We start from the raw sequence: 12,698 nt of genomic DNA on the forward strand, positions 1-12,698 counted from the left end.
TTGTGTCTTTCTAGCTTTGCTTTTCTTCCCCAATCCTTTGTTAGAGTTACCCTTTGAAAACATCTTCTGTTGACACAGTGGTAAGAAAGAGTGGGCCTTTAAAACCAACCTCAATGCCACTTTGGCACATGGGTGCATGGGGAAGAGAATTCCTGATCCTACAATAGACACAGATTACTTTGCTATGACACTATGGTGAGAGGCAGCAGTAAAAACCCTAAAATAGCTAGTTAATCCTGTCTGGAGAGTTTGACCTCTGAGTCCATGTAAAAACACATTACCTGAAAGGTGTATTTGTTATTGTTTTCACCTGTGGGTAGATTCTCCTTGTCCTGCTCAGTGCAAACACCCTCCCACATCCCCTTCTTCCATCCTTGATACCTCATTCTGCACCTGACACCTTCATGGCTAATTTTGGAATGAATACAAGTGGCAGCCATTTATTTGTTTTTAAGGGATACTTTCCACAGCAACACACAGATGCTTTTTGGCTTCCCTTGTGGTTTGGACTAGGGGTGGGATTCTTTCCCAGTTAGCCAGGCCATGTTGGAAACCAGATTCAGAGCTTGGACAGCGAGAGCCCTGCACCTTTGGGTGCGTTGACAGGCCACAATTTTCTGCCTCTATCTTCCCACCCACCACCTCACTGAGAACTGAACTGCTTCTCCCCAGCAGGTCACACCAAGCCCTCCAGCAGGTATGTCCCTAGCAGAGCCGGCTCTACAGTTTTTGCCGCCCCAAGCAGTGAAAAAACTGCCGCCGCGGCCGGCAAAAGGGAGAAACTGCTGCTGATTTGCCGCCGCGGCTGGCGGAACAGAGGAGCTGCTGCTGAATTGCCAGCACCGCGGAAACACTGCCGCCCCTTTCTAACTGCCGCCCCAAGACCTGCTTGGAACGTTGGTGCTTGGAGCTGGCCCTGGTCCCTAGTCCCCTTCTCTAACTGGCCCTGTAAAATACTGGTATCCAGCCTCTGCAAGATAGTCTAGCTCTCTCTTTAAACACTGAGGGTTGTCACTGCAGCAGCTGCGATCTCTGCATCCTCCGCTGTCCCCCTCAACAGTGCCAGCCCAGGGAATAGAATGCTAGACCTGAAATGCACAGTGGAAACCTTTTGAGCTAAATTGCTGGCCCACTGAAATCAATTTATGAAGGACAGAAGCAGTGTTGCTGTTAAACATGCAACAAGTTATATGGGAAGTTGTGTATTTTTGATACACAACAATCATACCGCTGTCATTTCCAATGCTTTATTGTAGCCCAGTGACAGTAAAGTGACCCAGAGGTCACTAGGATCCCCTTCACGGTCATTGGCCTCCATGAGATTCAAGTCCATAAATCCCTGTCTTGTTAGCTCATTCTTCTTTGTGTCAAAATTCTCTGTATAAAAGGAAACAAGGTAGCTCTTAAATTACTTCCTCCTCAGGCATACAATCAAGCAGTCTGCACCATGGCCTTCCTTAGGCAAAGCTCCCATTGACTTAAGTGAGGGCTGCAAGATTTGGCCGTTAGTCTTGCAGCCTCTACTTCTCCAAATTTCATTATAAGATGCTGAAATGGTAAAAGATTCCCTTGAGTGAAACGTGTGTTGTTTACAGGGCTTCCCCTAGGATTTTAGGGAATGACAGAGGCCGCAGGCTCATTGGCCCAAGAGAGGGGGAGGTCTCAAAATGTAGAGTCTGGCTTGTATGATATTTCCCCCCATGGCAATATCTGCAGTGGAGTAAGATTTTAAGAAAAGAGAGTACTGGGAACAGGAAATGAAAGTCCAGTGGAGCTGTTGTGCTTTGGGAGCACTCTTGATAGAACATGGCAGATCAACTTCTCTAGTGTCAGCAAACATATAATTGAAATGTTCCTATGTCAGAGAATTTTAAAAATGGTTCTCTCATCATAACAATGTTAAATCTTGACTGTATATTATTAAAAAGGGATTACCAATTTAATAAATCTATCTCAGGGTTGAGATGCTATTACAAACTGCTTGAACTTTGCTCTCAAGATTTATGATATTCATCTGAATCCTTCGACTGATTAATGTCTGGTAATCCATCCACCATGTTCACTGACACTTCCTCGCTCACAGACACACACAAATATAAATAAAGGTATAAAAGGTGGTGCAGAATCTAGGGGAAAGAAACAGGAGGAGAAAAACTGATTTACAGGAGAACAGTATTTGAATGACCTCTCTATCATTCAGAAAAAGTTCCAGACACACTGTGGGACTGTTAGACAGACATATTCAATAGGACCTGCAAAATTTAAAATGTGGTGGCCAGAATTAAGCAGTGTGTCATAGGTTAAGAGGGGGTTGTAGCCAAATCACCACTGTCAACTAACTCTGACCTATTTTTCTATCTAGTCACTTATGCCGCCCCATCACTGTAGTGTCTGAGCATCACAAAATCATGAATGAATTTATCCCTGTGTGGCAGAGCTGTATGTCATCAGGGCTTTGAAATATAACTGATTTTGAGTGTTAAACAATGCCACAAAAATGTGGGTCCCCCCCGCCAATTGATGTTTAAGGCCAAATACTGCCCTCAAAAGGTGCAGGACTCTCACTGACATTAATTAGAACTGTGCCTACAGATCAAGGGCAATATATGGCTGTAAGAGTCCTAAAAATCTGGCAGGTTTTTAACACCAGGCACAGAAGTCTCAGAAAGCATGTTTACAGCTGTGAGAAGGACAATATGGACAATTTTATGTACTGTTTATGAAGTTTTAAAAGATTGATTTCCAGTGGAAAATACCTACATCTGAGAAGCATTGCTCCAATTGATATTTTTTAGTGGAAACAATAATAATATGCACTAAATGTCCTGTTTTTCACACACCATTGATTAACTGACCCTTACAAGACCCTGTGAGATAGGAAGGGATTACCATCTCTATTTTACAGTCAAGTAAACTGTGACAGAGAGTAACTGCAGCAGGTGGATTTAGTATAAGACCCACAATTAGAACTTTATAGTTCTTGGCACTCAGTTCTCTACTCAGAACATATCCCTCACGCACAAAACTTGAAATGCACAAATAGCCATGAGAAGCATTTTTCTATAGATGGACTATTAAACACGATTACTGCAAGCAAACAGGACAGAAGAAGAATAAAGTGATAGGAGACTGGAGGAAAGGAAAACACGGAGAGAAGACAGGTGGTGGTGGATAGAAAACAATGGGGAAGGAGAACAGTATCTTATCACACTATCTTGCTTTGGGCTTCCCAGTAATTAGTGTACATATATATATCTATGCATGAATCTATATTAAGAATAATGTTGTATATGAACGTAGGTAACTTCTCACCAAAAGTTCAACATTCCTGGTCAGTTAATTAAGCAGAGTAACAAGCTTACCCCTGCATACGGCCCAGGCTTCCTCATCACATTTCTCACCACTTGTCCTCAGTTCAAAGAAATTGTATTCTTCCAGGCTCAGAAGGCCATTTCCATCTAAATCAATCATTTCAAATATGTCGGATAAAGCTGCTCTGAAAGACGGAGAAGACAAGACAGTTTTGAAATGCTTCAGCTTCCTTCTCCACACCATTGCAGTGAATGATCTAATACGCTGAAAAATGCTTTTCCAAAGCAATGGCATCCAGACAGAAATGAATTCAGCAGCATAAAGGATACTGAGAATATATACTTTTATGACAGCTAGCATGCCTCCTTGCAAACATGACTCACTTGAACTCTTTGGTAAGGGATAGCTCTCCATCTTCATTTCTATAAACCAGTGTGGCTTCTCCAGTAATTTGCTTTTTTATCTTCTTGAGCCTACAGCCAGTTGTGAATGGAATTAGCCAATAAATTCCAGATCCCAGTTCACCTTTCCACCTAAACATCTATTCTCAATGGAAAATGGAGAAATCTGTGAGCCACTGTTTATCCAAAGACTGCCTTCATTATTAATATTCCCACAATAATGATCAATTAACAGAAGGTACTCACTGTTAGAGCCCCTATATTTTCTTTCCTTAGAGATGGCAAATCCCAACAAGATGCATTTCATGCCAATATATAGACATGAGAACTGATGGATCTGCTAGTTGTAGTAATATTTACACAGCTGTGTAGGCCTACAAGCAGCCTGACTGGAACTGTTCAACATTTCTGCTGCCCCACAGATTTTTAACCCATTTAAAATTTTAAGCTTGAAAATAAAACAAAAACAAAACAAAACACTTTTCCTGCCAGCTGACACAGGTTGACAAAACCCCACCGACTTTCTCACTGTTTCCCCCTGAGAGCGTAAATCAGCTGCAGACTGGCTCACAGTCTGGCCCTGATTCATCAACCTGCATCAAATTTGCAACACAAGTTTTGCGTGGTTCCTTGTAAATGTTCACAAGCGACAAGGGGTGCAAGAGACAGGCTTGCCACGTGATTAAGAATCAGGGCTGGGATTCAGGAGACCTAGGTTCAATTCCTAGTTCCGCTAAAGTCTCCCATTGTGACCTTGTGCAAGTCACTTAGTCTTTCTCTGGCTCAGCTCCCCATTTGTAAAGTGGACATAATGGTTCTCTCTTCTTTATTAGATCGTAAATTCTCCAAGTCAGAGAGTGTTGCTTGGTATATGCCTGTTACTGTACACCCCCTAGGACAATCCTGCCCCAAACTCATTTCCCTGTGGCTTGATAGCTGAGGAGATGATTTCACACTATCATTTCTCCCTCTGTTGGTTTTACCACAGGAGAAGAGCACGTACCAGTGCATAACTATGGCTGGACTCATACCCATGGCAGAGGGAAAGAGGAGTGAAGGGAAAGTCCTTGAGCTGACCTTGTGGCGTTTTGACCTCTTGCAGACAGAGGGAAGGTGGCTTTCGAGGGTGAAACTGAGCTTCCCCAGGCAAATCCCTTGAATCTTGGAACATCTGTACAGAGAACCAGCAACTCAACATTTCTCCCTGGCCTACCCCATGGGAACACAGCTCTTCCAGGAGAAACCTCAACTCTTCTTTACCTGTGCACTGCAATTCCCTGCAACTCAGGTGTTGGGGTTTGAAGGTAATATTGTTAGGAGTAACATTAGCTTCTGCTGACTTCTGTGGCAACAGTCCTGACAGTTTTGCACAGGAAGATGCACAGAGCAGTTTCTCCTCATTTCTGCCTTCTCACACCCCAGCATGTCGCCCTCCCAAACCTGTGCAGCCCCAAACTGTGCTGTATTGACACATACATAAAGATTTTTTTTTAAATCAACATGAGAAAAGTAAGGAAAATGTCTGACCTCTTTATTTCGTGCTTCAGTAAAGCTCATGAGCTGTAGGTTTTCTTGGCTTTCATTTTCCTTGAGAACATACAAAGCCGTGTCCACTGATAACCATGGAGAAGTTTGTCCTACAAAACAAAAAACCCTTAACCAACCAGCCAACCTCCCCGTCTCCCGCCTCCAAAACCCAGCACCCCTCTCCTTTCCAAAAAAGCCAAATATTTGATAACTGCATAAATTTTGGGCATAATTCTCACTTCTGTTCTACACTGTGGACCTTTCTATTATATATTCTGTGTTCCTTTCACATGCAGAACTCCTGTTGACCTCAATGGAAGAGCTGCACACAGAATGAGTTTATAATATGCTTTTGAGATCCCCAGGGTATACCAGAGTAGAGAATTTGCCCTTAGTTTTTGACACATAGTGATTACTGTTAAAAGGTCTTAAACGCCAAGTGTTTTGGTAGCTATAGAAGTTACACTAGTTCCTTTCTACCAATAAATAATAACACAGTTTATTACTTTTGTTATTGAACAAGACATTCCTAGCATTTGCAATGAAAGTTATGTCAGCAATTGAAACTCCATCTTCTGAGGGTCTGTAAATGTTGTTACAATTTACCTTGATTAGAAATCTAGCTTTTGTTTATTTAATAGAGCAGAAAATATCTTAATAAACAGCACAGTGTGTATTCGTACTATACACTGTCAGTGAAGATCCCTGGGTAGTGGAATGCCAAATCAGCATGATTGTCCTCAAATAACTCACAATTGCAACATATACTCAGCTACTGTACAATGGATCACATACCTGGAGTTACCATTCTGGGGGTGCAGAAGTCTCTGAAGGATATGACACAATAATTGTTGAGATTTACCTTGCAAGCACCTGACACGCACACAGCCAAAACTTCTATTTGATTTGTACTAGGTCCAGTTTGAATGGAGGTCTGATCCTACATATGCTACTATGCATAATTCCATTTTATTCCATATGATTTTGTGCAATTTCTCAAGCCCTGGTGCACTCAAACAAATTAGCTACTTAGTGGTCTTCAAATTAACAACAAATGCAAAACCACAGTACAGGCTTTAGTTTCCCTCCCACCTAGCAATTCTGTGTGAGTTAATGTTAGGTTGTTGCTACATACCACAAGCACTGCCCTCTCCTTTGTTAAAACCTCAAAGATTTTTTTGAAGTTCTCATAAAAAAGTAATTGCTGTGCTACTAGACATATTCCTGCTTCAAATGTAGTCAATACACCACCTCCTTTTTCTCTGTCAGATGCAATAGAAGCTTTCGATTCTCAGCCAGGTCTCAGAATCATTTGCAGCATAGCAGCCGCCACTACAGAAGTTTCTCAGGCATGTTTGGGACGCAATAGCATCCGTTACAAATGATGGAGCAGGAAAAAGTGACAGCTTTTTGGAGAAAAATGTCCAAGCCAGGGGACTGGATACACTGCTGGGTGAGCTAGTAGGAGGAATAGAGCGCAGAATGCTTGTAGAGGGGTCAAATATTCCAGCTTTGCCCAGTTCCGGCCCTTACCTTCAGACAGATGAAAATTTAAATGGACAAGCTACAAACCCTTCAGACAAGGTTTATAATAGAAACATGAAGAGACCCTTAATATCATAAAATGCTATCATACATTTTAGCTCTTACCACAGTCATTTGGAAGTACAAGACACTCTGCACAAACAAGAAGCACTAACTGAGTTTTGTATCTTTGTTTCCCAGAAAAATTGCAAAATAAAATAAAAAACAATTAAAGGGACATTATCAAATTTGTTGCTAAGAGTTAAATTTTAAAATAACAAGCTTTTATCAAATCTGAGGTCTACAGAATTTTTTTTAAATTCCACTGAAAGCAAATTTTAAGCAAATAAACACACTGCTCAAGTGTCTGGGACAGCAACACTGCAATACTAAGAACCTAAGAGCGAAGGTGACTATGAACAGAAGTATACCTAACTTCAGTGATGTTCACTGACTAAGCAAAGAGAAATGCACACAGTAAACAAAGAGCATAAATAGTGACAAGCAAACTGTATTTTAAAGGGACATGGTCAACACAAAAATCACACCTGTCTGAAAAGTTTTAGCCAACTATTGTTACAAGTAACACCTAAGACAGCTATTACTGAAAGAGATCAGAGAAAAATATTTTTCTCTATTTTTTTCCTGTTTATTTTGTGCATCTGTCAGCACATAATCAGTTTCATGATAGTCAGTTTATACTGGAGCTCTTCATACAACAACAGAGGAGAGAGAAAAAATGTAAATAGAAAAATGTGGTTGTAAAAGCACAAGAAATTGGGAGGGGACAGATGCAGTAACTGAAGCTACCATAAACTCATATTTTGAAATTGATGAGACTTCAAGTTGATGGTGTTCATCTCATGTGTTTTTAATATTCTTAATGTGTTATTAATAACCTAGGTAAATAAATGTGCTTGCTTACAACTGGTGGGACAACTCAGAAGTAACCAGTGATTTTGGGTGCCCAAATTCAGACACTTTAAAGGAGCGTGATTTTCAGAGGATGGGTGTTCAGCACTTTCTGAAAATCAGGTTACTTTAAGATGCATCAAACTGATCACCCACATTAGCTATAGATATATATGGGTGATATATATAAAACACACACAAACCTTTCCTTATCCAGTGTATGAAAAAGACACAGGCAACAGGGACAGATCAGAAAAAGCTACAAATTTAGGGCCTGATCCAAAGCACACTGAAGTAACAGGTGCCTACCCAGTGACTTCAGATCATATCCTTATTGATTAAATAGGAGACTATAAACTCAGGGGCAGAAGTCCTAACTTCATAACTTGACAGAGGGACAGTGGAGGACTCAACTCACCCATGACCAGATGCCACCCACATTTTTCCATGCTGCTAGGTAAAAAGGTAATAACATTACTGTAAATCCGAGGCTAGACCATGACCATCAACCACTGGTGTCCACTACTGCATTACTGGAGATACTAGATCTTTTGTAGGGAGACCTGGCCCTTTATGCAGCGTTGTTGTAGCTGTGTTCGCCCCAGGATATTTGAGAGACAAGGTGGGTGAGGTAATATCTTTTATTGGACGAACTTCTGTTGGTGAGAGAGACAAGCTTTTGAGCTTTAAGCTGGTCCACTAAAAGATATTACCTCATCCACCTTGTCTCAGAGCAATTCCAGTTCCATAGGGTATTCTGCAGGACATGTCAGTTTCTCAGACCTCCCTGGTGATTCTCCAAACAAAATATAAATATGCTTACCTTCTAACTGGCTAAGGTTTAAAGGTTTAATGGTGATATATACTGTTGACCTCTGAGGTAAGTACAACCTATATTTATGAGTAATGATTTCACCATCTTCCTCTAAGAAGAAGCATCCTTTGGACTGTGCACACTGCCAATCCTGGAAACAAAACCAAATATGTATATTAGAAGTTCATCTTGGTCTTTAATGCTTTTCTCTCAGTAAATTATTTGCACCTTATGTAACTATTTACAATCAGTGAGAAGTGAGTGTAAAATGCAGCCGTTCTGACTAGACAGTGTTTCATACCCATTTATAGCCATTCTGACTAGATAGTGTTTTGCACTGATGTAATGACTACACGAAGTGAGGGGCAACACAGAATTGGGCCCATAGCATTTGCTACCCTAAGTAGACTCATGGCACCAAGTACAACACTTGGAAGTGTTTGCAGGATTGGGCCCTATATGTAGATCTGCCCATTCATAACTGCATATCTCTAATCAGTCACTGAGTAACATAAGTCTTCCTTTGGGACCCAATACTGTACCACAAAGACAATGGAAGCAGGATCAAGCTCTTTTATAGCTAGCATCTTTCATTTGAGGATCTAATAGTATGTTACAAACAAATTAAAACTCACAATATCACTTTGAGATAAGTACATTTGCTTTAATTATCTGTAAAAAGAATATAAAAGTACAGAGAAGTAAAATTTCCATCACAGCTATTGGGAGAAAAAAAGTTCTGCAGATCCTATCAAAAATACTTTTTCTACTTCCACATACAGCCTCTGAATCATTCATTTTTTAAGAAACAATTATACAAAATAATAGAACCACCCCAAAAAGAAACCAGAGAAACAAATCCAACTGAAACAATAACTTAAAACTATAGGAAGAAAAATATTCTTAACAAAATTTTGGAAACAGCTTTATTTTTATAAGCTAATATGGGTGAATACTGATCATTCTGAATCTTATGATACTGGATGCATCTGGAAACTATTGTAAACTCTAAGTACTTTATTATTGTACATCTGTGATGCAAGCATGTTGACACTGCCATGTCAATGACCTCAAACTTGACCCCTAGTGACAATTATTTCAGCCTCAGCATCCAGAGTCTTTGGTAGCATATACATTATCTTCATTTCAGCCTGCCAATCATGCCAAATTCTGCTAACTTACAGTTTGTAACGTAGATCACTTTTTAGTGGTAACTGAGACTATGCTCAATTCACTTTTTTTTTTTAGCCCTTGAAAAGAAGCTAACAAACTGTATGTTTTAGAATTCTTATAGATCCTTTTTTCCATTTAAACAGAATTCCTCAACCTACACTGTACCAAAACCTCTAAGCTCAGATATGCAAAGTTCCATAGGTATCTGGACATGCAATCCCTAATGGGAACTAGGTATCCAAGTCCCTTCTCTTACCTACCATCTTTACTGCAAAGTTCTACCCATATAAAAGACTAACATTCTAGAGTTCTTCATATTTTTAAAATCATTTTAACAGGAACTAAGAGAGGTAGTTAATTATTTGGTTTTTACCTGTAGAAAGAAAAAGATCTGATCTTAATGAGACCCCTGAATAGAGTCTGTTCAACGTTTTACGCTGACCTTTGCCAAACAAACCCTGCCCCCTAGAAATGTGATGGGGAAGAACAAATGGCAGAAAGAGAGAGAAGGACAGAGAGAGCAAGAGCGGTGAAAAACAATTGGAGATCAACGGTGAAGGGGCTGAGGTTGAGTGGAAGATGGAGTTCCATAAACCTATAAAAGAAGTTAGGGTCAACATTTTAAAATTATACTAAGATTAGTGACAGGTTTCAGAGTGGTAGCCTTGTTAGTCTGTATCAGCAAAAAAAACCAAAAACAAACGAAGAGTACTTGTGGCACTTTAGAGACTAACACATTTATTTTGGCATAAGCTTTCATGGGCTAAAACCCACTTGCATCCGATGAAGTGGGGTTTTAACCCACAAAAGCTTATGCCCAAATAAATGTGTTAGTCTCTAAAGTGCCACAAGTACTCCTGGTTTTTTTTTTTTTTTTTTTTTTTTTACTAAGATTAGTGTTAACGTAAATCAGTGCCAAAGGAAGAATGTGCAAGTTAGCCCCCTATATCATTACTGAGGAGAATATTCCTCCCCAGGTGAACTGTTGTACGCCCATAACTTCTATTTACCCTAAAATCCTTACGCCGCAAAATGAGATTTGTCCTTGAAATTTGACACAGCTGAGGAAATGAAACACAGGCCTTCGGTTAACTCACTTAAGTCTCTAAACTTAATAGCTTACACAAATGTTTGAAAAACAAACAATCAACATTTCAGGCGAGATGAAATTCAAGGGTTAAACTAATGAAATAGTAGGACTGGGTTTTAAGAGATTTCAAGGTACACAGTAAATTGTTTAAAGAGCAGCCCAAATGTGTTGTATCTTTTCAAAATGATACAATAAATTATCATGTACAAAAATGCCTCTTTAAAAATAATTTCCTACCTCCCCTTTCTTACTAGGACAGAGGTTCCCAAACTGATCCATAGACCATTGCTGATCTGCGGGAAGCCACTTCACTACATATCTGGTGGTTCTCCTTGTTTCCAACTGTAACATCACATGGAAGGCAGCTACTACTTTCCTACCATTACTTTTTCATGTTAAGTAATTTAGGTAGTTATCACAAGGATGTGCTATAATCCCAAAATGTAGGAATTAAGTGGGTCTTGAGACAATTTTTCTCCATTCAGATGCAGTCAACACTATGAAATAGTTTGAGAGCCCTTGAGAATTCAAATACTGGCTTGTTATGCTTAAACAGAGCATGAGGTGGTGCTATACTCTCTTTAACTTATCAATAATATCACATTGCAAAAACATGTGCATTATAAACGCTTAAAGAATACCTTCCCGGCTTGATTTTCAGCCTACATACAGTGTATTTTATTTCAATTCATAATGGAGAATGTGAAATGGAAAAGCACAAAATATAAGGTAAACTGGAAAACATACACTTATGTTTACTTTAATCAGTGAGAAGACATCAGAAAAGTGTTTATTGCTTTCAATACCCATCACTGTAGAATACTTAATTTTATGTAAATCTTATATATTGGCATTCCAATTCTAAAGCATTACGGGGATTATAGGAAATGTCTAGTTACTTACACATAAATGCAAATAAAAGCCATCTTTAGTGCAAGGGACTATTCATACACTTCAAGCCAAATCTTTAGATCACTGCCAACACCTATCCTATTCCTACTGTCCTCTTGCAAAACAGAATCTGACTAGTTCCACTGCAAGAGGCCCTGCCACATGGAGGAAGTTGGATTTATCCCTTCAGGAATAGGTCACAGCAGTATCTTGGCACACACTTCACTAAGAATTGAGTTGGTTGTGCTTATTTTTTGTTTTCTCCATTACATTTCAATGCAGGACATGAACTGCATAAAAAAAGTATATAACTATGTTGCTTTGGGGCAGAAGGCTTCTCTCAGATCTCTTTTTCAGTATTCTGCTCTGTGCCCAGGTCTCCTGTTGATGTCAGTGGAGAGCTTCTCACATACACAGAGAGCAGAATGTTGAAGGTGAGCGTTCTTGGCGGGAGAAGCTTGTTCTCAGTGATTCACTTGCCAGATACACCAGTACAATATGCAAACAGGATACAATGCTTTCATTTTTTTAAAAAAAGCCTTTTTATTTAGTCTTGCTTTAAATCTGCATGGAGAACTAACTAAATAATAATGGTCCGTAGAAATAAAGAAATGTTTTACATTGTTGTTGTTACAGTTTGTTGTTGTGTGTCTACACTGCAGTTGGGAGGTGTGATTCCCACCGCGGGCAGACAGACTTGTGCTAGCTCAGCTGGAGCTAGCGCACTAAAAATAGCAGTGCAGACGTCATGACATTACTCTTGGCTTGGGGTAGCCACCTAAATACAAGCCTGCCCAGTCCCCTGACGTTTGAGCTCGGGTGGCTAGCCTGAACCACCGTCAGTGCCGCAAAGTCCACACTGCTATTTGTAGTGCACTAGCTCAAGTCTGTCTACCCGCACTGGGAATCACACTTCCCACAGGCAGTGTACACATACAGATAGAGTCCAACAGGTTGTTTATCACCATCTATACACCTTCCACTACTATGATCATAACCATATATAATACTATTCATGTCTGGAACATGCTCATGACAGATTATGAATGTACCC

The 12,698-nt window shown here is 40.0% G+C and overlaps 1 protein-coding gene across 6 annotated transcripts in view; it reads right to left on the bottom strand.

Moving 5' to 3' along the window:
- Positions 1-12,698, bottom strand: part of EFCAB7 (EF-hand calcium binding domain 7) — a 38,216-nt gene that overhangs the window by 9,246 nt on the left and 16,272 nt on the right. For 3 of the 6 annotated variants that reach the window (XM_043520893.1, XM_043520895.1, XM_043520894.1), the window contains exons 7-12: positions 8,500-8,641; positions 6,891-6,956; positions 5,241-5,350; positions 3,696-3,853; positions 3,363-3,496; positions 1,229-1,377 (exon numbers count right to left, since the gene is read on the bottom strand). In XM_043520893.1, the coding sequence (XP_043376828.1) occupies positions 1,229-1,377; positions 3,363-3,496; positions 3,696-3,853; positions 5,241-5,350; positions 6,891-6,956; positions 8,500-8,641 (759 nt within the window). The remainder of the gene's footprint in view (positions 1-1,228; positions 1,378-3,362; positions 3,497-3,695; positions 3,854-5,240; positions 5,351-6,890; positions 6,957-8,499; positions 8,642-12,698) is intronic. The other 3 variants (XM_043520896.1, XM_037905973.2, XM_037905974.2) reach the window with 1 other exon arrangement.

This window comes from Chelonia mydas, chromosome 8 (assembly GCF_015237465.2).
Source record: "Chelonia mydas isolate rCheMyd1 chromosome 8, rCheMyd1.pri.v2, whole genome shotgun sequence".
Taxonomy (NCBI): domain Eukaryota; kingdom Metazoa; phylum Chordata; order Testudines; family Cheloniidae; genus Chelonia; species Chelonia mydas.